At 37.7% G+C, this 27,405-nt stretch overlaps 1 protein-coding gene and 1 pseudogene across 5 annotated transcripts in view; one reads left to right on the top strand and one right to left on the bottom strand.

Moving 5' to 3' along the window:
* The window catches only part of LOC150108743 (twitchin-like), a 2,666,638-nt gene that overhangs the window by 1,673,824 nt on the left and 965,409 nt on the right, over positions 1-27,405 (bottom strand). For all 5 annotated transcript variants that reach the window (XM_090390962.1, XM_090390961.1, XM_090390964.1 and 2 more), the window contains one exon: positions 5,463-5,765. In XM_090390962.1, coding sequence (XP_090247088.1) covers positions 5,463-5,765 — 303 coding nt within the window. The remainder of the gene's footprint in view (positions 1-5,462; positions 5,766-27,405) is intronic.
* On the top strand, positions 25,355-25,455 carry LOC150108744 (U6 spliceosomal RNA; annotated as a pseudogene).

Raw genomic sequence — 27,405 nt, 5'->3', positions numbered from 1 at the left:
TGGGCTCGGCATTATTCCCCCCCCTATTGCAAACTTCTATATGGAACATTTTGAGCAACATGCTCTAGATTACTGTCCTTTAAAACCCAAAATAGATACATTGATGATGTTTTCGAGATCTGGTCCCATGGCAACCAGACACTAAACACCTTCATAGCCTTAACAAACAACAAAACGCATACAGTTCACAATTGAGATTGAAAAACAGAACATACTTCCATTTCTAGACACACTTGTCACACGTCTTCCTTCTGGCAGTCTATCCTTCACTGTTTACCGGAAGCCAACACATACTTACCAATATATGCACATAAACTCCTACCACCCAACACAAAAACTGGGTGTCATTAGTAATCTAAAAAACAGGGCTTTGAAGATCTGCTCCAATTAACATTTTTATCTGGGAATTTAATATAATAGGAATTTTTATCTGGTCGATTTCAATCGATGGTCAGTTAGCCGATCTCATACGGAGGTAGCAGGGTTTTTTCTCCCGGAAACTCGGGTTTTTCATCCCGCATACATACAAATCAGCCCTTCAGAACACACGCAATTTACAGACAAAAATTACTAGTTGTGGTGGTGTTGGAGGTGGGCGGTAGATGGCGTTGATTAGTAGTAGAGGTAAGGTGTAGAGACAGTTGAGATGTCTTCGGACTCCTTGGAGGTATCAGGAATAATAATAATAATAATAATAATAATAACATGCACTGAAATATGAATTTGAAGTTATCAGCAATACTTTTCTAAAAAATGGCTACAGCCAAAACACTATTAACAAAATTCTCTCCAAGACCTCAATAAAAAACAAAGTTAAATCAGACTACAATAAAACTATAACCATTCCTTACATTAAAGGGACATCAGATAAAATAAACAGAATACTACAAAAATACCACCTCAAAGCCATCTTTAAACCTCCTGCAAAATTAAAAAGCTTACTAAACTCATCCAAAGACCCACTCCTTCCACTCGCCCACCCCGGATTATACTGTATTTATTGCACCTGTAATATACCATATATAGGGGAAATAGGATGCACAATTCCTATCAGACTAAAAGAACCACCTAAAAGAACGTTATTATATTAAATGATACATTAAATATAATAACGTTGTCGAATTGAGAATCGAGAAAATAGTGATATTTGTGAGGTAGTACCAGATGGCTGTGAGATGATGAGACTGATGCAATGAGTGAGATAGCTCGGTTAGGCAGAGCGATACACAGGACACAGGGCAAATCAGCAGCTGGAGCATTGGCAAAAATGTTTATCGAGAGTAGCGACTGAAAAACAGCAAAAGTATGATAGAAAAAATAATAGTATGATAGCGAGTGTAAACAAAATGAAAGAGCGAGTGTTGTATGGAGATTCCTTAGTAAGAGGTGTACTAGTGGAGAGTTTAACAAAATCGTACCAACCTGGTGCAAACGTTAAGGATGTATGCGAGTCAATTAGAATGCAAAAGCAACAGGTGAAAGAATTGATAGTGGTAGCAAGTACAAATGATTTCAAAGGAGACAAAATGGCTATGAGCGAGGATGTGAAGGAATTGCTTGAGGTAGCAAAAGAGAAGAGTGAGAGAGTTAGGATGGTGAGTCTGGAAATTATGGAGACAACTCAGACCATGCACTTAACACCTTACACCAAATCAATTGGAAAAGCACCTGCTCCTTACACCGCACAAAAACATGGTACGAAAGAAAATTTAAAGAATCCTGCAAAATCCTTATAAACCACCCAAATATCAACAATAAAGATGGTATGAAAATTCCAAGGATCTGGATGGCACACATTCAGCCAACCTAATATGAAAGATTCAACATAAGTCAGGACTCTAGCCAATCTGCTAGTATTAGAAACCATTCCACTCCAACTGGCTGGAATGATGTTAATATATGTATATAGTAGACAACACAAATAATAGGACCCTAGCGTGGATGTATAATTTTTTTATTTTATTTTATTTTATTTATTTATTTATTTTTATTTTTTATTTTTTCACCAGAGGTCAGGCCAACAATTGTGGTAGCGGTTAGTCAGTGTCTTTAACGAACCAGTATGATTGTAGTATAGCTTGTTTCTTGTGTATATTTGTACTCTCCAGAAGATGACCTTGACATAAAGGTCAAAACGTCGAATTGTAAAATTTTAGTAATATTAAACTAAAGTTTTTATTCAAACACGGTAGTTGTCTCCATAATTTCCAAAAATGCAAACAACTATGGAGGGAATTAAAGGAAAAAGGTGACCGGCAGGCATATGAACAGTATAAAGCGTATGCCAGAAGGGTAACGAGTCTGGTAAGAAAAGCAAAAACGGATTATGACAGAACATTAGCTGCAGGCTAAAGAGAATCCCAAACAGTTTGTTTCGATATGTTGCAAGTAAAAGAAAAATATATATGGCAGAATGATTTTAAAGAATGCCGATGGTAGGGAGGTAACCGAATCAGTTGATATAGTTGAATTACTGAGTGAGCACTTTGCAAGAATATATCATCCAGGTGGTGACATTGCAGGAATGAATGAACCAATAGATTATACGGGAATTGTGGTGAATGAAGTGGAGGTGAGTAGTCTATTACAAAACCTCAATGTCAATACATCTGTGGAATTGGATGGTATACCAGTTCATGTCGTACGAGACGTGGCTAAAGAATTGTCAGTGCCCTTGACCATTTTGTTTAATTTGAGTCTCGGGTCTGGGTTAGTCCCAAGGGGGTAATAAGAGGAGAAAATAGTTCCATTGCATAAAGGAGGTTCCAAGACTGCTGTTGTAAATTAGTGACCGATTAGCATATCAGGAATCATTGTCAAGGTCTTGGAGAAATTAATCAAGAAAAAAATACAGGATTGGATAGATGAAAATGGAATGCTGTATGGGGGACAACACGGTTTTGTGAAGGGTAGATCAGGCCACAGTAACTTGCTCACGTTTTATAACATAGTGACGGCTGAACTGAATAAGGGTAATGGGTTTACAGTGATTCTTCTGGACCTTGCTAAGGCCTTTGACAGGATATCACATGGAATTTTAATGAGTAAACTGCAGCATATGGGGACGGATATAGGCTTGGTGAGATGGATAGGAGGGTGGTTGATGGAGAGTGGTTTATTCAAGAGTAGAGTCCAAAAGACGGCTTGTGACTAATGGTGTGCTGCAGGGTTCTGTTCTTGGACCACTACTTTTCAATTTGTTCATTAACGATATAGGAAAGAATCTGAGAGGAAGTGTTCACTTGTTTGCTGATGATGCAAAGTTGGGTAGAGCAATAGTGAGTGCACAGGATGTCAAAATTTTGCAAGATGATTTGAATAGTTTGGAGGACTGGGCTAAGGAAAGTGGATGTCGATTTAATGTAGCAAAGTGTAAAGTTATGCATTTTGGGGTGAAAAGATTAGCAGCAGTATATCACATTGGTGGAACCGTAGATTGATTAGGCCAGGGATTTGGGAGTGTTGGTGGATATGGAGTTGAAGTTTAGGGGACACATCACAAAAAATGGCTAAATCAGCTCATCAAATCACTTGGTTGCTGAAAAATACTTTAACAAGCAGAGACAAACAAGTTACTGTTCCTCTGTATAGAGCCTTGATAAGACCCCATCTAGACTACTGTGTCCAGATATGGGCACCAGGGTTTCTTCTTGATGGAAAGGAGATGGAGAGGATCCAGAGGTAAGTGACCAAGATGATAGCAGGTCTATGGAATGAACCTTATGAGAACAGGTTGAAGATTTGTGGGTTACAAAAAATTGGTTGATAGGTGGAAAAGGGGTGATATGATTGAGACGTTCAAATTACTGAAGGGTTTCTATAAGATTAATTCAGAAGATATTTTTGAGAATAGGCCTGGTGGTGGTGGGAGGACTGGGGACCATACATGGAAGCTGGGCAAGAATGTGGTTAGCAAGGGTTTTATAGAGCTAGGTTTTTTGCTTGAAGAGTGGTGAATGAGCGGAATAAGCTGCCAGAGTCTGTTGTGAGTGCTATGACTGTGAATGAGTTCAAGGCGAGGTATGATAGCTGCTGTGTGAATGTCGAACAGTTGTTCTTGACATGATGTTAAGACCTCCCTTGCTGAGTCTGTCCACTCCTTGGAGTTGCCTGAAATAATAATAATAATAACTATGGTGAAGCTTGCCTTTCTGATCATGCCTTGAACACTCTACATAGAATTGACTGGAAAAGCACCAGTTGTTTACATCACACTAAAACATGGTATGAATGCAAATTTAAGGAAGCCTATGAGATTCTTATCAACCACCCCAATCTGAACAATAATGGTCTAAAAATCCCAAGCATATGGAAGGCACATATTCTACCCACGGAACCTTTCTCTCCAAAAGTAACTATGAACAGGATTGTAGATAATCCAGAATCCTAAATCAAAAATAACTATTGTAATGATAAAAATAGGACATCATTGTTACTGAAAGAATACTATCTATATAAAAATAATGTTTTTCTCATGTGTTATGTTAAATAGAATTTAGCTTTGATGTAGTTTCTAAATAATTAAGTTTTAATTTTTTTTTTTTCATTAGAGGTCATGCCAGTAGAATAACCCGTGATCAAATCATTGTGTCTTTAGCTTATTGTGTGTAATGTAACTCAGCTTGTCCTTGTATATTTGCATATACTCCGGATGATGATCTTAATATGAAGATCGAAACGTTTGGAAATTAAAATAATTATTTATAACACGGTTGTAAAGTCCATAATTTCTAAAATGAATGCTGATCACCATGCAACACTAAAGTAGGATAAAGACACTATGATTTGCAGATGATCAAGTAATAATATAATAAGGAAGACAATTTACAAAAGATTAATATATATAATTTAAACATTGCAGTAGAACAGTTTAGAATGAAACTATCCATTAAAAAAACTAAAACCGTGGCATTTTGCAGAAGTAAAATAGTTATTAATAATAAAATAATAATAAACAGATAAATACTTACAGTTATCTTGGATAACGCTTGAAAATATACCATACTTTAACAGTACCATTATTATATGGCAGCAAAATTTGGACAATAAATAAACAAGATGACAAAGAATAAAGACAACTGCTGAGTGAGAGATTAATGAGAAGAACTACAAAATATACATTATTATACAAAAAAAAGGATGAAGATATTTTAAAAGAAATAAAATAAAATTAATACAAGAAAAACTAAATTTCTAAATTAAGAAAAACTAAAACAATTACAAACAAAATTGGATAGAACATGTAAACCATATGTCCAACAGCTGATATCCTAAACAATTAAGAAAATATATACCAATTGGAAAGAGAAGGCTAGGTAGAGTTCAAAAGAGGATATTAAATGGATAATGAGACTAGAACATACCAATATCGTCTATATCTGTAATTAGTATTATTATGATGATGATTACAGGAAAATTAAACAAGCTGTAAATAAAGTAAAAAAGTAATCTAATATACTTACAATTTCTGTGTTTGATAACATGGTTTTTGGTTGGATCACTTGGCTCGCTTATACCTGCTTTATTAACAGCTTTTACACGAAATTGACAAACCATATTTTCTTTAAGATTTCCAACTGTAGCTTCGCACTTGTTGCTCTCTGTCTTTATTACTTCTGTCCATTCAACACTAAATTTATCTTTCATTTCAACAATATAATTTAAGATGGGACGACCTCCATCACTTTCAGGAGCAGACCATTTCAAATCAACTCGTGTGTTGTCCCAGTCAACTATATCTGGCATACCTGGCTTTCCTGGTTCATCTGTGTAAAACAAATGTAAATAATATATTAAAAATGAAATATGAATTGTATACATTTATTCTTAAAAATATCCTAAATATGAATTAATTCCTCAAATTATGACTAACACAGTCTTGTAGCAGGCAATTATTCATGAATTATAAGTTCCAGCGATAATGCAAATTGCTAGGGGGGGGGGGGGTTGTAATAGGATTAACATTGAAGAATTTTTTCAAACAGTAGAAGCCTGGGGGGGGGGGAAAGAGGTCATCCCTGGAAGCTGTTTAAAGAGGTGAGTGAGCAATAGGTTATTTGCATGGAGAGTTGTGAATGATTGGAATGCATTGTCTGAGAGTATGGTGTGTGAAGAGAATTTTAATGTATTAAAGGCATGGTATGATGAGCTGTGTGTATGACAAAAGGGACCTCTAGATGAGTCTGTGACTAAATGGGAATCTTAGGATAATAATAGCAATATTCATCAATGTAACATCATACTTCAAAATATCATATTACAAACAGCACAGAAAATGCCGAATGCTTGCTTGCTTTCTTATGGCATTTTACTTACTTTATGGCATTTCAGTATTCAGGTATTAACCTGAATACTAAACAATTGAGAATGTGCTAGCAGTTTGAGAGTTAGCTAAGCAAATTATTCTGTATTGGCTTAAACCACAAATGAAAATTATAATACAATCAGTGAAAAGTGAAGTTGTGTTCCTGAGATGAAGAGAATATAATAAGTGAGATATTGCTAAATAATAACTATAACACATTAACCCGGGGGGGGGGGGGGGGCACAACAGCCTTCAATACTAAACATGAAGATACTTACAATTTCTGTGTTTAATAACATGGTTTTTGGTTGGATCACTTGGCATGCTCATACCTGCTTTATTAAGAGCTTTTACACAAAATTGACAAACCATATTTTCTTTAAGATTTCCAACTGTATCTTCACACTTGTTGCTCTCTATCTTTGGCTGGCAGAGTGGTTAGTGCATCCGCTCTCCAGTTAAAAGGCTGCGGGTTCGTATCCCTCCGTGGGCATGGATGTTTGTGATTGCTGTGGAAACACCTGTAGTGGTGGTGGTCAGAGGTAGATGGTGTTGTTGTAGTTGAGGTCAGTTGGTGGATTGAGTGGTGGAGACACAGTTGTAGAGTAGGTGCCCTCCCTCAATGAGTCTTTGGACTCCCTGGAGGCATGAAATAATAACAATAATAACTTTCTTGAATGGTAGGTAATTAAGAGCAGAGGGATGTGGACATATTATCAATGACATAGCCAGTGGATTGCAGGGGGATATTCAGTTGTTTGCGGATGATGCGAAGCTGGGAAGGATTATTAGTAATAGCGCAGATGTGGTAGCCCTGCAAGAGGATTTAAATAAGCTAGATAGATGGGCAAATGAATGGGGGTCTCAGTTTAATGCAGCAAAATGTAAGGTCTTGAGGTTTGGGAAACATCGATGGGATGCTGCATACTCTATGGGAGGAGTTATACTGGATGAAGTAGGGGAGACAAGAGATCTGGGGTTGATGATTGATAGAAACCTGAAGTTTAGGGGACATATTGCAAAGGTGGTGAAGGCAACACAGAGGATTGCTGCTATTATGAGAAGGACACTGACCTGCAGAGATAAGAGGGTTATCATTCCGTTGTATAAGTCTCTGATCAGACCACACTTGGACTATTGTTCTCAGATTTGGTCCCCAGGATTTGAAGGGGATAAATTAACTGTGGAAAGAATACAAAGACGGATGACAAAGATGGTTTCAGGACTGTACCAGGATAGTTATGAGGATCGGCTGAGAGAATGTGGACTGCAGAGTTTGGCGGATAGAAGAAGGAGAGGTGATATGATTGAGACTTTTAAACTGTTGAGAGGTGGTTACAGGGTTGACACTGGGGAGTTCTTTCGCTTGGTTGATCAGCGGGAAGGAGTGATGACAAGAGGCCATCCCTGGAAGTTACGAAAGGAAACTGTGAGCAAGAGGGTAAGGAGTGGTTTCTTTGTGTGGAGGGTGGTTGAGCCATGGAATGCATTGCCTGATGGAGTGGTGGGAGCGAGAACGGTCAGTGACTTTAAAGAGTGGTATGATAAACTTTGTGTTTCTCAGGGGGGGACCTCCCCTCGATGAGTCTTGACAGACTTTATGTCTTAGGAAGGACCTCCCTCGATGAGTCTTTTGACTCCTTGGAGGCCTGAATAATAATAATAATAATAATAATAATATTTCAAAATGGTAAATTCGAAAATGAGAATTATTTGTGCACATGGTGCTGCAGAAGATTCTTCTAAAGAAGTGCAAGAATTTTTTGAATTATTATGAGATAAGGCAGATGAAATATAGGAAAAGTTCGGTTTTTTTTTCCTCAAAATGTTTTGAGAACATTTTGCACCCTCTGTAGGCACCTGAAAAAGGATTCAGTTGTAAACTGGGATTATTATTATTATTATTATTATTCATGACACCTCCAAGGAGTCCAAAGACTCATCACGGGAGGACACCTATTGTATAACTCTCCATCTCCACCACTACACCGAACCCCTACTACCAATCATTGACATCAGTGCCATCTACTGGACACTACCACCACCACAGCTAGTATTTTTTGGTCTGTAAATTGCGTGTATTCTGAAAGGCAATGGAATGAAAAACCCAAGTTTCCAGGAGAAAAACTCTGCTACCTCCATATGGGAGTGGCTAAGTCACCTTCAATTGAGAAACGTCCACATAAAGATTCCTCCTGTCACGACGAGAATCGAACTTAGGTCTTTTCCAATCGAAGGGCGTAATGTACCACTGTTCTTCCAATTGTGCCGGAGGCACTTAAAAGGGATTTCAAAGGACTAATGTTTCCCATATTTTGGAAAGTTTTACACATCTCAGTTTATAACTAAGGCCTCCAGCAGGTACCCAAAGAGGGCATCCTGCTTACCTAGGACTTTAGGCTTTCATCCATGTGTTTCACATAGCTTTGTATTGCCTTTGTGTGTGTGTGTGTGTGTGTGTGTGTGTGTGTGTGTGTGTGTGTGTGTGTGTGTGTGTGTGTGTGTGTGTGTGTGTGTGTGTGTGTGTCTTATAGTATTATAGTATACTTCCCTATAGTTGTCTCTGTGATGAAATACTTGAAGAATTAAATAGTGTTTTTTAATACTTTCTCAGTGCTGTCTTTCCATTAAGCCTCCAACATGAATTCATCCAAGTCTTAACATGCTATTATCTTTGCACTAAATCATACTCAACTGGCACTTAAGCCATAGCAAGGAAGTAAGCTCACATTCAGATGAGTCAAAAAAAAAAAAAGGAAATATGTCTGCCATCAAACTATTAATCTATGGCTCTAACCTCACACTGTAATGGAGAAGGCTATCAACACCAAGAGAACTGTCAAATAATCAATGACTGCCACTACAGATTCTACCAGTCAAGATCCACAATAGATCTACTCATCTACATCACTCACATCTGAACATGTGCCATGGAAAAGTCTGTAATGAACTATATTGTTTCACTGACTTTTCCAAGGCCATGAGATACAGTTTGGCATCAAAGACTGCTCAGCAAATTGCCATCCTAAAGTCTCTCTTCCACTCTTTAGTAAATGGGTTACAAGTTTTCTCCAGGCTGTTCTGTGTGTAGTCATGGCTCACATTCTTTCTTCAGATTTTTCTACTAATGCAAGTGTTCCTCAGAGCTCTATTATGATATGATAGGGCCTATTCCTCATACATATTCCACTCTATTTCTCATATGTAAATGAACTCTTCTAAATGACCTCTAACTATATTAACATTTTTACTAATGAAAGCAGTCTCCATTCCTCCTACTCATGCAAGAAATACTGAAGTGATCAAACATCTAAAGCTTTAAGAGTTTATTTTCCACTTAGTTAGATTATAATAAGTTTAGTTTAATCCTTTATCGAAGTGTGAGCAAACAAAGTTTGCGCCTGAAATTATCTCCAGGACTGGGGTAAGGTGGTACAAAACCAGGCAACTCATTGCAAAGATGGAGAAACCCCTATCAGTCCTATCTCAGTATCTCCCATAATGCAAAGCACATCTCCTTGCGGATATGTGTAATGCTATGCATTAAAGCAAGGGCAACTACCCATACCAGTTTCGACCTTTATTGAGGTCTCGTCAGTGGGAGCCAGGCTCAGTAGTGGAGACACCAAGGCAGAAGCAGTGAGGGGTCATACCAACCTATAGGAGTTGCCAAAGGATGTACAGACTTATTATTAAATTACTCCGGATTCAGAGAAAGATGTTGAGAGTTTATTTTCCACTTTGTTAGATTGTAATAAGTTTAATTTAATCCTTTATCCAAATGTGAGCAAACAAAATTTGCACCTGAAAGTATCTTCAGGACTGGGTAAGGTGGTACAAAACCTTACCTCAATAAAGGTCGAAGCAGGTATGGGTAGTGGCCCTTGCCTTAATGCATAGCATTACACATATCCGCAAGGAGGTGTGCTTTGCATTATAGGAGATATTGAGACAGGAGTGATGGGGGCTTTCTGCATCTTTGCAACGAGTTGCCCGGTGTTGTTCCACCTTACCCCAGTCCTGAAGATACTTTCAGGCGCAAACTTTGTTTGCTCACACTTGGATAAAGGATTAAACTAAACTTATCATAATCTAACCAAGTGGAAAATAAACACTCAGCACCTTTCTCTGAAACCGGAGTAATTTAATAATAAGGCTGTACACCCTTTGGCAAATACTATAGGTTGGAATGACCTCTCAGTGCTTCTGCCTTGGTGTCTCCACTACTGTGCCTGGCTCCCACTGACAAGACCTCAATAAAGGTCGAAACCGGTATGGGTAGTGGCCCTTCCCTTAATGCAGAACATTATACATATCTGCAAAGAGATGTGTTTTGCATTATGGGAGATACTGAGATAGGAGTGATGGGGGCTTTCTCCAAATTTGCAATGAGTTGCCCGGTGTTGTTCCACCTTACCTCAGTCCTGAAGATACTTTCAGGCTCAAACTTTGTTTTTTTCACACTTGGATAAAGGATTAAACTAAACTTATTAAAATCTAAAGCTTTAAATCATCTAAAAACAGCTCCCTGTGATATCCATATAATCTATCAATGGAGCTGCTGACAACATTGTCATATTCAATTCTTCCAAAACACAGTTTTGTCTTTTTTCTCACAAAAGATATCTTAATTCTTTCTGTACTTTTGATAATGATCAACTTTGGCTATGGCTTCTCATAATCTGATTTAGCTTTTCTTACTATGCTGGTAGCCTTCATAGCATAATCCTTGTACTGCTCATGGGTGTACTGATCGCATTTCTCCTTGTACATTCTCCATAACATTTTCTTTTTTTGCAGATCAAGCTTGATACTACTGCTCATCCATCTAACACCTGCCTTGTTTGTCTTCCTGACCATGGGGACAAAATCTGATATTGCCTTCCTCAGATACCAGCTGATGTTATCCCATGCACTGCTAACATCTTTCTCCTGCAATACGTTCTACCATGGGATGGCTGCAAGCTCACTCCAAAGTTTGTTATAATTGCCTAATCTGTAGTTCCATATATACCCCTTCTTAACAGAAAAATCCACAGATTTTGCAACCTCCCAAGTCAATACCACTTGATCGCTTTCACCAATTAGAGGTAACAAGGACTACTTACTTATGCATATATCCTCTGAACAAATGACCAGGTCCAACACTCTCTCACACCCTGTGTCCCTTCAGTTATGTACTGTTTCAAGTAATTATCTCGTAGAAGATGAATGAACTCCATTTCCTTTTTGCTACGTGATATTTCCTCCTTCCAATTGATATCACCGTAATTAAACTCCCCCATAATAATCACTAAGCCTTCACTCATTGCACTAATTTGCTGATGCATGAATTCAATATCTCCCCCTGTACTCCCTGGCCTATAGCAGCATCCAACTGTATATTTTGTTGCATTGGTCACTATTTTGCACCAGACCGCCTCAAATGAACTCTCATTCACATGTCTATCATCTTGATATACTACTTTCTTTGGCTGCAACACATCAGCTATCATCAAAAGTACTCCTCCCCCTGTTCTATCTTCTCTATCCTCCCTGAAAATACTCTACCCATCACATTCAATTCCAGTGACCACATCTTCTACTGACAGCCAATTTTCACTAATGCCTACAACTTTTGGTGAGACTGCACTGATTAATGCCCCAAATTCTTCTCTCTTTTTTCAAATGCTTCTTGCATTGGTATACAAAAATTGCAGATTCCCTCTAGTTCTTCTTGTACCAGCTTTAGAACTGATATGCAAGTCACTAATTTCAGTAGTCACAAAAAAAAAGATTTTTACCCCCTCTGTTCTGCAATTTATTCTGCGAATAAGGATCAATAAATATACAATCTGTGCTAAAGTTTCTCTCTCTTACACTCAACCTTTTCAATTTTAGTTTCCCTGCCCAATAACTTCAACTTGTTCAGAAAACAGTAACTTCTTCAATTGCTGATGTCCTTCCACATTCAGATGCAGCCCATCTCTAGCATACAACTGTCTTTTTCCTTCAAACACACACTCCAGAAATCAACAAATTCCAGACCTCTTTTTTTGCACATTCTTGCAATCATATCATTCATTATCATTGCTCATTCTACTTAGCTCGTAATTGTCAAAATGAGGCAGCACACACACTATCCTCCCATTGACACTTTTCCTCTTCACAATATCTAATAATGTTCTTAAATCATTTCCTACCCGATTTATACTACCTCTCAGGTCATTCGTACCCACCATAACTATCACCTTGTCTGCTTCATGCCCTCTCTTTATTGCTAAAGCCACTCTTTCTATTGTCCCACAAGCCAAGCACTCCTCAGGCACACCACTCTCCATATCCTTAGTCATAGAATCACCATATATCTTACCACTCTTAACTTCATTCAAGTCCACAAAAGTATCACTCATGGAATCATTTTCTATGCTATTCAGCAAGACTCTCCCAGTTTCATTACTCAATGCTCTTTTACTTACCCCATGACATCTCGTTTCTTCCAGACCTCTTGAGGTTTTATTTTGTTGACTCTGAATCACTCCCATACTATTTATTACTGCATCATTCACCAAAGACTCACTCATACGTAATCCTGTTTTAGTTACTTCAGCTAATGTAATCTCTATAGTCCTAATTTCTCTGTTTAACACACTAAACTCAGTTTTAACTTCCAGTATCTCCTTACTGAGCACTTCCAATTCCTCATGAAGAAGATGAAGGTCATTTTTCATTTTCATGAACACCTGCTGAAGTTCTTCCGCTATGGTCCCGATGTCAGCTTCCATTCCTAAACGCTCCAGCCTATCCCGACACTTCTCGCATACGTCAACATTTCGTTCTTCTCATTTAGCCAGACCGACCATAGATCCTTCACATTCTTCAGCGCATACATGTAGCAGTTTCCACAACACATCCATTGTGAAAAACCTATTGCTGAGCCAGCCTTTCGTGTAGAAGTCCTGCGTGTCTCTGATGTGCGTTTCTTGTTGGACGCCATCTTTACACGTTGAAGTAGTGAAACAAACGGCAGCGAAAACACAATCTATACAAATTTATATACAAATTAAACAACAATAGCTCAAGCACAGAGCTGAGGCACACTACCGGTCACCTGCCTCATCCTGGACTCGGCTCCTCCACACACCATCTTCTGGTATCTCTCTGAGCCATTCTCCTATCCATATCACCAATTTAGTATCCGTTCCCATCTGGTCCAGTTTGCGTAACAGTGTTCCATGCGGTATCCTAAAAAGCCTTAGCAAAATCCAGAAGCCACTGTATAGCCATTTCCTTTGTACAACTCAGATGTCATTCTAGTATAAAAGTTAATAGATTGCTAAGGCAGGATCTACCTTTAACAAAACCATGTTGGCCTCTATAGGGTATCATATCCTGATCCACCCATTATTGAATTTTGTTTTTAACCAACTTTTCCAATACTTTTACCACTCCTCCTGAGGTGGTGATTGGTCTGTAATTAACTACTGCAGTTTTAGAGCCACCCTTATGCAAACTTGGATAGTAAATGTAATGGGTCACTATAGGCCAGTGATTTGCAACATGCAACCTTTCCCAGTGAAATCGACTCCACCTTCTTGTGGTGTGGTCTGTTTCCAATAAAGGGACTCTGGTGACATTGAGTACAGCAATCCCTCGATTAATGCACCCCCAATTAGTGCGTCATTTTTTTTCGATACCCAAATTCAATTAGTGAGCCTCTAAAATTAGATTTGTGCATTATACATCTTAAAAATAAATGTTACAGATTTTAAAAATTTTTGATCTATACATTCTTTATGGCTAACTATTTAAAAAATCACTCACCAGGATGAAATAATTTAGTTACCGATTTGAAACATTTTACAAAGTTATTTTTTAATGACACACTACACTATTTCCATATACACTATGTTCCAAATTTACCGTCAAAATTTGGCAGTAAATTTGGTACATAGTGAATCACTACAGTAGAAATGTGCTGGGAGTTTGGTTATTCTTGTCTGGGGTTATCACTGTATAGATATTTTTTGATGATGTTCGGAGGGTATCCATTTTACATAGCATTACATAGCATTTTTACATAACATTTTGCTTCTGCTTTACATAGCATTTTGCCTATCATATCACATGCAATTGTTTTCCTTACTTTATTATTTTAAATTATTTTCCTAACTTTTAATAATGAGTAAAAGAATTAGCGAGCAAAAAATAGAAGTGTGAAAATGATTCGAAAAGTAATCTCATTGGAAGAAAAACTTGAAATAATAAAGAAAATGAACAAGGTTAGTCCAGGGCAGAGATAGGACAAGAACACAAAAATGGGTGAATCTACTGCCGAATACAAAGAGAAAGGTAAGGCTGCTTCAAGTTTATCATGCGTGCACTCAAAATCAAAGTATTATAATGACTGAAATAGAGAGACATCTTTTTACATGGATAGAAGATTGTAACCAAAAACCGATCCTGCTAAAAACTGGCCTTATTAAATCAAAAGCATTGTCTCTTTGTAACCTGGAAAGAAAGAAAGGGCAATTAATGATGGAAAAGAAGAAGGATTCCACATTAGTGTTGGGTAATTTGAGCATTTCAGAAAGAGAAATGGCCTACATAATGTTCTAATCACAGGAGAAGTTACAAGTGCAGATAAGGAGATAACCAGAGATCTTGAATAAAATTGTGTAAGAAGGAAACTATTGTGATCAACAAATATTTAATGTTGATGAAACTGGCCTTTTTTTGGAAGTGAATGCCTTTCAAGACTTTTCTAGCCAAAACAGAGAAATCTCAGCCTGGTTATAAAGTCGTAAAATGGAATGAAATTACTTCCAGCAATATGCGAGCAGTTTGGAAGCACATTCTTCCACATTGTGCAAACGATTATAGAGGCTTTTCAAATGAATCTAAGTTAATTAAATCTAATTATGCAAAGTTGAGTGATTCCGACCTGCTAAAATTAGATACACAGTGGGAAGATCCTGAAGAATATGAAGAAAATTTAATCACTGACAAGCCCAAAGAGGTTTCAAAGAAACAATTTGAAAATTGTTTTCGTGCAATTGAAGTTTTTAAGCAGCAATGCTTAGAAACTGACCCTGGTGAAGAGAGAATCAGTAAAATTTGCATAAGAGGCAATTGGGCCATACCTTAATTTCATATTGTCATTTGTATGAAAAAAAAAAAAGAAACAGAATGCCCACCAAACTACGATAGCTCAATTCTTTGTTAAGAAGCAGAATAATAAATTTATATTCTGAATATGTTAAGCATAAAAAACTTATTGCTTAATACTGACCATATACGAATATTTTAACATCTTTGCCTACCAGTTTCGCTAGCAAACTGTCTAGCTTTTTCAAGGCATTGACAGAAAAGTATAAAAAATACTAATAAATGCAAATAGAAAGGAACATTAAAAACATTGTAAACACTCTAGTAGCTAACGTTGCACATTCACGTGACAGAGACTGAGTGGACTTATTGTTCTTAATCATTATCACGTATGCGTGTTTGTTGTGATTACTAGCTAGCTGTGATTACTAGCTAGCTGTGATTACTAGCTAGCTAGAAAATGCATAATGTGATTACTAGCTAGCTGTAGTTCAGAGGGATTTAGAGAGAGGATGTGGTTTTTCCATGAACTGTTAAGAATAGCACCCTGGTTTCTGTTGAGGATTCTGCCAGTTTTTAAGACTACTGTGGCTTCCTTGAATAAACAATGTCTATAATGGTCATCTAAATATGGCATGGAGCTATTTTGCCACTCTATCGTGTGGTTAGACGTACAGAAATGATGCGGTAAGCCAGAAGAAATACTTTTGTTGTGGTTTACATCACCAACGTGCTCTCTCTGTCTGATCTCCAAACTCCTTGAAGTTTGTCCGATGTAGGCGAGACCATAGAAGCAAGGAAAGTAATATAATCCTGGATATTTGTAGAATGGAACCTTGTCTTTTGGTGATGCTAAAAAATGTTTGATGCTGGTAGTTGGTTTGAAGATCACTCTGATGTTGTGGGCTTTTAGTATTCTGGCTATTTGATAAGAAATTGACTTGATGAAGGGAATCACTACAGTAGAAATCTGCTAGGAGTTTGGTTATTCTTGTCTGGGGTTATCTCTGTATAGATATTTTTTGATGATGTTCGGAGGTTATCCATTTTGTGATAATGTTTTGGGTATTAGTGAGATTTCAGGCTGTGTATCCTCCTCTTCTGATATAAACTTACGTGCTCTATTTATCAACATATGGATAATGCTTAGTTTGTGTGTCTTGCGATGGATAGAAGTATAATGAAGGTATCTTCCAGTGTCTGTCGGCTTTTTGTAAATAGATAAATTGACACTATTTGATTGTCTTTTTATCAAGATGTCTAGAAAATGCAGATGGTTGTTGATTTCAACTTCCAGACTGAATTTTATCTTGTTATATATTGAGTTGATTTTATTCACAAACGATTTTAGGTTTTCTAAGCTATCTTGCCATATAATGAAAATATCATCAACCTATCTCCACCATATAGATGTCTAGGGAAGATTGTTGAGAGAATTTCTTTTTTCAAGTTTTTCCATGAAAAGGTCTGCACAAGATAGTGATAGCAGCCTTCCCATTGCTAGGCCTTTTAATTGTTGGTATATGGTGTTATTAACCTTGAAGAAATTAGACAGGTGGCAGTGTTTATACTATTCTTAACAGTTCATGGAAAAACCTCAGTCTCTCTCTCTCTAAATCCCTCTGAACTACAGCTAGCTGGTAATCACATTATGCATTTGCAACAAACACGCATGCGTGATAATGATTAAGAACAATAAGTCCACTCAGTCTCTGTCACGTGAACATGCAACCTTAGCTACTAGAGTGTTTACAACGTTTCTAATGTTCCTTTCAATTTGCATTTACTATTATTTTTTATACTTTTCCGTCAACGCCTTGAAAAAGTTCGACAGTTTGCTAGTGAAACTGGTAGGCAAAGAATGTTAAAATATTTGTATATGGACAGTATTAAACAATAAGTTTTTTTATGCTTAACTTTCAAACGATCAAATATGTTTAATTTGAACAGTTTAATGAAACACAAAGTTCGGTGCATGGAAAGAGGAAAAATGCAGAAAGGCCAAACTTCTAAACCACCTAACGTTCCTTAAATGTTGCAGAGAATTTTCCATCATCCCAAAGTTCCTCATAGTCAAAGGTCATATAAACTCTATATCAGCTAAAAAAATCTATCTACACATTTCATTGGCATTTATAAGGGAAAGGATTCAGAAGACAAGGTACGAACGTAATCAAAGCGATATTAATTGCCGTAGGTTCTTTGATGAAATTTCCAACAATTTAGAATATACCATATGGAACCAAATAGATCAAATGATACAATGCAGTTATGAAAAAACTTTCACACTTTATAAAGAAAAACAAATTAAGAATTTCAATGAACTTTACAAGAAAAAATATCGAACACAGAACAACCTCCTGGACGACAAAGTGATTTTCAATTTGTCAAATCATAGTCTAACAAAAAATGAATCCGACATTTTCAAAAAAAGGCTTTAACTTTGCAATTACACCAAGCACATTCCTAAAATGGATTTTATGTGTGGAATTGAAAAAGGCCTATATCCACTACTGCAAATTGCAACCAACACTTTTAGATTCAAAAGTATCATAAGCCTAGCCTAAGCTAAACAATCTATTCTCACCATGTTTCCTTATGATAGAAAGCCAATCCTTAACTTAAAGAAAAACAAAGCTATCATCATTACCAAGGCTGATGAGGAAAATTCAACAGTCATCCTTAATTCTAAAGATTATTATGGTAAGTTAAACATATTACTATCAGACAACTCTACCTATAAGAATCTAGACAAAGATCCAACCACAAAAAATCACAATGAAACAAACCAACTAATCCGTAATTGCAACATTTGGCCAGAAGAGGTGAAGAAAAGAATAAAATCCTCACCATTACTCCCAGACTATATGGGACACCTAAAATACATAAAAAGGATATACCTCTCCGTCCAATCGTTGATGGGAGATCATCCCCAACATACCTTTTGGCTAAGCATCTTGTAAACTTATTAAATAACAAAATTAAATAACAAAAGTTCAATGTTGCAAAATGTAAGGTTTTAAAATTTGTAAAACAAAGATGGGATGCAGAATTTATGCTTGGTGAGAATATATTGTTGGAGGTAGAGGAAATAAGAGATTTGGGGGGTGATAGTGGATAAGGATCTAAAATTTAGGGGACACATTGTCAAAATTGTGAAGACAACACAAAGGCTTCTGGGAATGATGCAGAGGACACTGACGTGTAGAAGTAGGGAGATTCTTGTTCTGTTGTATAAGGCTTTGATTAGGGCACACATGGCTATTGTGCCCAGATTTGGTCACCGGGTTTTCAGAAGGATGAAGAGATGTTGGAAAGGGTCCAAAGGCGACTGACTAAGGTAGTTTCTGACCTCTGGAATGTTGAGTAGGAGGAAAGATTGAGAAGATGTAATTTGCAGAGTCTGGTGGAAAGGAGGAAGAGGGGAGATATGATAGAGACCTACAAGTTGGTAAGGGGTTGTTATAAGATCAATGGTGGAGAAGTTCTACAGAGAATAGTGGGAGATCAGGGGAGAACCAGAGGTCATCCCTTGAAACTGTGTAAAGAGGGTGTGAGTAGGGGAGTGAGAGGCAGGTTTTTTTCGTGCAGAGTTGTGAATGATTGGAATGCCTTGCCTGAGAGTGTAGTGTCTGCAAGGAGTTTGAGTGTGTTTAAGGCTCAGTATGATGAGATGTGTGTGTGATAAAAGGACCTCCCAGATGAGTCTTTGACTCCATGAGGTCTTGGGGTAATAATAATAATAATAATAAAAGAAGATCAACAGAATCCTATATCAAGGTCAGCATTTTGTAAATAAACTCCAAGTCATTAAGATTGAACCAACAGACATACTAGCCAGTCTGGATATTGTGTCCCTCTTCACCAATGTACCATTAGAAGAGGTAATAAACATCATTCAAGACCTCTTTCCTCTAGACATCACATAGTGGTTTACGCCTACATCGGACAAACTTCACGGAGTGTGGAGATCAGACAGAGAGAGCACGTTGGTAATGTAAACCACAACAAAAGTATTTCTTCCAGCTTAGCACATCATTTCTGTACGTCTAACCACACGATAAAGTGGCAAAACAGCTCCATGCCATATTTAGATGACGATTATAGACATCGTCTATAATCGTCATCTAAATATGGCAATGATTTATGGCATGCACTTAGATGACGATTATAGACATCGTCTATAATCGTCATCTAAGTGCATGACGATTATAGACATCAGACATGCGTGATAATGATTAAGAATAATAAATCCACTCGGTCTCTGTCACACGAATCTGCAACGTTAGCTACTAGAGTGTTTACAATGTTTTTAATGTTCCTTTCAATTTGCATTTACTAGTATTTTTTATACTTTTCCGTCACCACCTCGAAAAAGCTAGACAGTTTGCTAGCAAAACTGGTAGGCAAAGATGTAAAAATATTTGTATATGGTCAGTATTAAACAACAAGTTTTTTATGCTTAACTTTCAAATGACCAAATATGTTTAATTTGAACAGTTTATTCTGAATATGTTTTATTGTCTTTCAGCTTCATGGTTTTCCTTTAACTAGGCCCTGAGATATACACCTTAATTCTTTTATAAAAAAAATTAAGGGTCAATAAAGAAATCTGAGGAACAAATTATACATTTTCCCATAGATTATTATATTTCGATTAATGCACCTGTTTTAAAGAACGCATTAGGCGCACTAATCGAGGGATTGCCGTATTTCCATTGCAATAGAATACCTTCCTAGATAAAGCAAATGCTAACTAGACCTAGGTGGTAAACGACTTTCATCGCCTAGTGAAATACCACCAGCTCGCTTATTGGGGACCTAAAGGGGTTGTTGCCATGTTTAGTTCCTAGTACAGGGGTCAAGTTTCTGTCACCCCACAACCTTCTACATGCATTGTGAGCAATATCCATGCAGGATTTGCCAAACATAGTGCTGAAATCCAGTGTGCAAGAATTAACCAAATGGTAATGCATTTTTAGAAGGATTCCTGAGGGCACATAATCTTGATGAAATTTACACTGTCAGGTCATGCCTGCAGGGAGAGTATGTAATTTTGATATGCAGTGGGCACTACTGAAAGCATATTATGGTTTGGAGACTGGATGGGCAACTTCAAGAGTCTTTTTTATTCACTGCAGGTTTCCTTTCTTTTTTTTTCTCTTCACTTTTGGAAACATTAAATATGAAACTAAGCCTGAATAAGTACTATGTTTTCAAGATAAAACTAAAAAAATTAAAGCTCACTCCAAAATTCCAATACAAAACTTAAACTCAAAAAAAGTCTTCCATGTTGATAATAACTGAGTTGACGTCTCTCCCACCAGTTGGAGAGAGTTACCATATGGTGTTGACTTGGAAAATGAATAGACATGCAGGAGTATCAAAGAGACGGGAACTTATGTGGAATTATAAGGCAGGTGATTATAATAGTCTTAGACGTCAACTTCGGAAAGTTTCATGGAGGGAGGAATTGGAAGGCCGGGATATCACAAGTGTGTGGGAAATTGTGAAAGAATATTTGTTATCAGCAATGGTAAGTTGTATACCACGAGTGAAGAAGAGGACGCAATTTGGAGTAAAGTGGATGACAAACAATATAAAAAAAAAACAGGAATTGCATGCGAAAAAGAGGCTATGGAAGAGATATAAGGAGACAGGTGAAGAGATGCATGAGGAATATAAGACACAGGCCAGAAGAGTGACTAGTGTGGTAAGGAAAGCGAAACTGGAATATGAGAGGAGACTGGCCCTAAGATCCAAAGAAAATCCTAGGGAATTTTTTAGCTATGTGGCCAGTAGGAGGAGAAATGACTGTGGAAGAATGATATTGTGGGATAAAAATGGGAATAGAGTGACTGATGCAGAGGACATAGTGGAATTGTTCAATGAACACTTTATTGGAGTATTTCATCCTAGAGGAGTGAGTTTTAATGCTAGAGGGATAGGACTGGTTCGAGGTCTGGAGGTACAGGAGGAGAGTGTGTTTCAGATACTGAGTACTCTGGATGTCAGTAAAGCTGTGGGACTGGATGGTATTTCGCCACGAGTTTTCAGAGAATGTGCTAGGGAAATGACAGTACCTTTAACGTGGCTTTTCACTGAAAGTCTGGCTTTGGCAAAGGTGCCCAGGGAATGGAAGGAAGGTAAGATAGTACCATTGCATAAGGGTGGTAACAGACTGGAAGTGTCTAATTATAGGCCAGCCTGTGTGTCATCAGTAGTTGTTAAGATCTTAGAGAAAGTACTGAGGGACCATATACAGCATTGTGCAGATGAGGGTAATGTTATCTGCGAGAATCAACATGAATTTGTGAAAGGACACTCTTGTTTTAGCAATATGCTAGCCTTTTATAATAAAGTTACAAGAACATTAGATGAGGGAAAGGCATATACTGCAATTTTCTTAGACTTGGCGAAGGCATTTGACAGGGTGCCACATGATAAGCTGATATTTAAGTTGCAGCACATGGGTCTGGATGTCAGATTGGTCAACTGGATTCAGGATTGGCTGTCTGATAGGTATCAGAGAGTTGTGTATGGTGGAGCAGTTTCCAGGAGGCAGAGAGTTACAAGTGGGGTCCCACAGGGCTCAGTACTAGGACCTATATTGTTTAACCTTTATATCAATGACATAGCCAGTGGATTGCAGGGGGATATTCAGTTGTTTGTGGATGATGCGAAGCTGGGAAGGATTATTAGTAATAGTGCAGATGTGGTAGCCGTGCAAGAGGGTTTAAATAAGCTAGATAGATGAGCAAATGAATGGGGGTCTCAGTTTAATGCAGCAAAATGTAAGGTCTTGAGGTTTGGGAAACATCGATGGGATGCTGCATACTCTATGGGAGGAGTTATACTGGAGGAAGTAGGGGAGACAAGAGATCTGGGGTTAATGATTGATAGAAACCTGAAGTTTAGGGGACATATTATTATTATTATTATTATTATTATTATTATTATTATTATTAAAACAAGACCTCATGGAGTCAAAGACTCATCTAGGAGGTCCTTTTATCTTACACACACATCTCATCATACCGTGTCTTAAACACATTCAAACTACTTGCAGACACCACGCTCTCAGGCAAGGCATTCCAATCACTCACAACTCTGCACGAAAAAAACCTGCCTCTCACTCCCTTACTCACACCCTCCTTATACAGTTTCCAGGGATGACCTCTGGTTCTCCCCTGATCTCCCACTATTCTCTGTAGAACTTCTCCACCATTGATCCTATAACAACCCCTTACCAACTTGTAGGTCTCTATCATATCTCCCCTCTTCCTTCTCTCCACTAGACTCTGCAAATTACATCTTTTCAATCTTTCCTCATACTCAACATTCCAGAGGTCAGAAACTACCTTAGTCATTCGCCTTTGGACCCTTTCCAACATCTCTTCATCCTTCTGAAAACCCGGAGACCAAATCTGGGCACAATAGTCCAAGTGTGGCCTAATCAAAGCCTTATACATTGGAACAAGTATCTCCCTACTTCTACATGTCAGTGTCCTCCGCATCATTCCCAGAAGTCTTTGTGTTGTCTTCACAATTTTGGCAATGTGTCCCCTAAATTTTAGATCCTTATCCACTATCACCCCCAGATCTCTTATTTCCTCTACTTCCAACAATATATTCTCACCAAGCATAAATTCTGCATCCCATCTTTGTTTTCCAAATTTTAAAACCTTACATTTTGCAACATTGAACTCACATCCCCATTTCCGTGCCCAATCACTCAATTTATTCAAGTCTTCTTGCAAGGCCACAACGTCTTCACTACTCTTTATGGTTCGTCCCAACTTTGCATCATCTGCAAACAACTGAATATCTCCATCCAAATCTTCACCAATATCATTAATATATAAGTTAAATAGTAATGGCCCTGAAACAGACCCCTGAGGCACTCCACTAGTGACTTTCCTTTTCCTGGATATTGCACCCCATACACAACTTGTTGATATTGGAAAGGTGGTGAAGGTAACACAGAGGATTGCTGCTATTATGAGAAGGACACTGACCTGCAGAGATAAGTTGGTTATCATTCCATTGTATAAGTCTCTGATCAGACCACACTTAGACTATTGTTCTCAGATTTGGTCCCCAGGATTTGAAGGGGATAAATTAACTGTGGAAAGGATACAAAGATGGATGACAAAGATGATTTCAGGACTGTACAATTTGGGTTATGAGGATCGGCTGAGGGAATGGGAGCGAGAACGGTCAGTGAGTTTAAAGAGTGGTATGATAGACTTTGTGTTTCTCAGGGGGGACCTCCCCTCGATGAGTCTTGACAGACTTTATGTCTTAGTAAGGACCTCCCTCGATGAGTCTTTTGACTCCTTGGAGGCCTGAATAATAATAATAATAATAATAATAATAATAATAATAATATTCACTTACTAATATCTGTGAACAACAATCACTTAAATGACATGCATCATCACCTTGTCATCCAACCCTGAACAAATTTTTGCTATATCAACCACATCCCATCTAGCTGTCCTTCTACCATAAGGGATTCTTATGCCTATGTGCATTCTAATATTCCTTGCCAAAGGAATATCAGAATGGCTTTCCTTAAGCAACTCACAAACTCATGTACTCTGGCATTACAATAATGCAAAGTGGGAGAACTTATGTGACTTTTACTTATACTTTCTATGGTCATGCTATTATTTTCATTCTTCAGATACAGATTCCCATTGTGATCATGTTACAGAAATAATCCATGTTGGAAAGCGAGCTTTCATTCTCACTCTCTTCAAATTTTCTACCCCCTATCTAAACTTGAAGAAATGCCAGGGCAGTCGAAGAAAAGCAAATGCTTATTACAAGTGGCTTGAAACCAAAATGCTAGCTTCCTTCACAGCCTATATAGTTGCCTGTAACCCTTGTACAACCACTTTTAAAAAGGCAAAGTCCAACTTCAACAAGGTTAAATGTAGAAAATTTGCTGCTTGTGCCACTGGCAGTTGCACCTTCTGGTCCCTCACCAAAGCTGATATGTGCAACTTTTGTCCATCTGTGCCATCTTCTCTATCCCACCCTAACAGTAACATTGTATCATTACTTAAAAACAAGGTTGACATCTTGGCTTCATTCTTCTCTTCCATAGATAACCATAGCAAATTACCTTCTTCTTATCTCATGCCTCCGGTGATCTTGACCTTCTGCCAAAAAGACAGAAGAATCTTGAGTAAATTGGATACCACAAAGGCATCCAAGTCCTGATGTAATCCCATCTATTGTGCTCAAGAGATGTGCTTCTGAACTAACACCTGTTCTTTATCATCTATACACCAAACCTTTATCATCTATACACCAAATATTCAGCTGGCATCCACCCTACAGCATGGAAGCAAGCCCACATACAGCTAGTTCCAAAAAAGGTGATAAATGTCTACCATCAAGCTATCCAGCCTGCTCTCATCTCAATTTTGTCCAGAGTAATGGAGAAGGTTATCAACAGTCAACTTCTTCAACACTTGGAGAACTGCAATCTAATTAGTGACCATGAGTATAGATTTCACCAATCTAGATCCACAGGAAATCTCCTACATTCTACACCTCTGGTTTGGAGAAATGTGTGCCATTGCACTTGACATTTCAAAGCTTTCGATAGGGCTTTTGATAGAGCTGTTGCCAGTATACTGGGAGAAGGTTATCTCCTGACCTGTGAAAATTAAAAATAAACTAAAACCATGCAATCCTTAACCCACTGCTATGTGTAATTGTGAAAAGCACTGATTTACCCACATATAAATGAGCTGAACATTTAGCCAAAGTGCTCTCCCAATATACTGGCAACAACTCTTCACAGATACAGAAATTCAACCACTTTAAGTCCAGTAAGGAAAAAATAACCTCACACTCCTTCAAAACATTGAAATAATGGCTAGTTTTGATGTTTCCACTCTCTATTCACCGATGTTCCACTCAAAGACGATTTATACCTTGTCACACGTAAAGGCAGTACATATACTAAAATTGGAATGATACAGAGAAGATTAGCATGGCCCCCATGCAAGGATGACAAGCAAAATTGTGAAGCGTTTCACATTTTTATTGCTGGCCTATTTGGCTAATGTATCTGCTCTCCAGCGAAAAAAGGCTGCAGATTCAAATCCTACTGTGGGCATGGATGTTTGTGATTATCTGTGAAAATACTAGTGGTGGAAATTAGTATTAGATGGTACTGCTCTAGATGATGATGATGATGGTAATTGCAGTTCACTGTAGTTGGTGAATTAAGTGGTGGAGAAGGAGAGTTGTATATTTTGTTTTCTTAATGTTTCTTGTGTTTGTTAATATGATATGTTAATATGTTAAGTGCTTCCATAGCGCAAATGGAAGAACGACAGTATGTTGCACCCTTCGATTAGAAAAGGCCTAAGTTCGATTCTCGTCATGACGGGAGGAATCTTTATATAGACTTTTTCAATTGAAGGTGAGTTAGTCGATCTCATACGAAGGTAGCAGAGTATTTTCTCCTGGAAACTTGGGTTTCTCATTCCACATACAGACAAATCGACCCTTCAGAACATACACAATTTACAGACAAAAAATACTAGCGATGGTGGTGTTTGTGGGCAGTAGATGGCATTGATGTAGGTGATTAGTAGTAGAGGCTCTGTGTAGTAGTGGAGACAGAGAGTTGTACATTATTAAAACCCTTAAGGAATTGAACAACGTAGTTAGGGATATAAATTAAATTAAACTTTAATAAATATTTTCCGATATTTCGGCAACGTCACGTTGCCATCTTCTAAAGGAACTTACAAAAAAAAAAAGTTACGTGCACGTAGGCACTACAACACAGAAACTGGGAATGAAGAGATGAAGCTATTGTTCTCCTAACAGTCCTGATGGTGCCCTCTAGCGGGCTAAGTAGGTGTTCTTGGCCATTGGGCTGAAGTTCTGCTGATGTAGGCCTCCCAAATTTGGGGCAGTCGCATACAACCAAATTTGTTGAGGTTTGGAGAATTTCTTAGGGCTGAGGCTGATTCCATTTGAAAGACTCTTTATGGAATAAAATGGAAAGACGCTTTACGACAAATAGTCGAGAAAGCATGGGAATATAACAAAGATCTGTATTTAAGTTTTGTCGATTTGGAAAAGGCATATGACAAGGTGCCAAGAGAGAAGCTATTCAATACGCTACAGTTATATGGTGTCAATGGGTTATATCAAGCAATACTTTGTCCTTATTTGAGTTGGAAGTCAGCAGTTAGAATTGAAGGAAGTACAGGAAGATGGTTTAATGTTAAATCTGGTGTGACACAAGGATGTACATTATCCCCTCTGTTATTCATTATCTATATGGATCACAGTATGAAGGAAAGTGGTATTAAACATGATATCAGAATTGGAGATGTTAATGTCAGCTCTTTGCTTTATATGAACGATGTTTTACTTCTGAATAAATCCGCTACAAATTTGCAAGATTCCCTGACTAAATTGAATAACTGTTGTAATAGATATAGTATGAAGGTCAGCAATAAAAAGACAAAGACAATGAAAATAGACAGAATCATTGAAAAGATTAACTGTATTGTGAAGTAAAACATTTCAGCTACTTAGGCACGATTTTTAGTGAAGATGGTAAATTAAATATGGAAATAGACAACAGAATCAACAAAGCTGGTATGGTATGGTAGGAAGTCAATTGAATGAATTCATATGGAATAAGAGAGAAATTAGTTGGAACACTAAATTAGCTGTATACAAGACAGTGTTCAAACCAGTTTTAACTTATGGATCTGAGAGCTGGGTCAGAAGTAAAACACTTGACCAAAGACTAGAGACTGCAGATATGAGAGTCCTGAGAAAGATTAGAGGTGTGAACAGATGGCATCAATGGCAATATCATATTAAAAATGAGGATATTAGGAAAGAACTTGACATTGTTGGCATCCAGGAATGCGTTAGCAGAGCTAATCTCAGGTGGTATGGTCACTTAAACATAATGGGCGAGGAAAGATTAGCAAAACAAGTTTCTCTGCCAGGTTGGCAGG

The sequence above is a fragment of the Typopeltis vanoorti genome, chromosome 3 (genome assembly GCF_054136105.1).
Source record: "Typopeltis vanoorti isolate ZY-2024b chromosome 3, IOZ_Tvanoo_1.0, whole genome shotgun sequence".
NCBI lineage: Eukaryota > Metazoa > Arthropoda > Arachnida > Uropygi > Thelyphonidae > Typopeltis > Typopeltis vanoorti.
The sequence above is the reverse complement of the archived record's forward strand: the minus strand, read 5'-3'. Positions and strand labels throughout refer to the sequence as shown.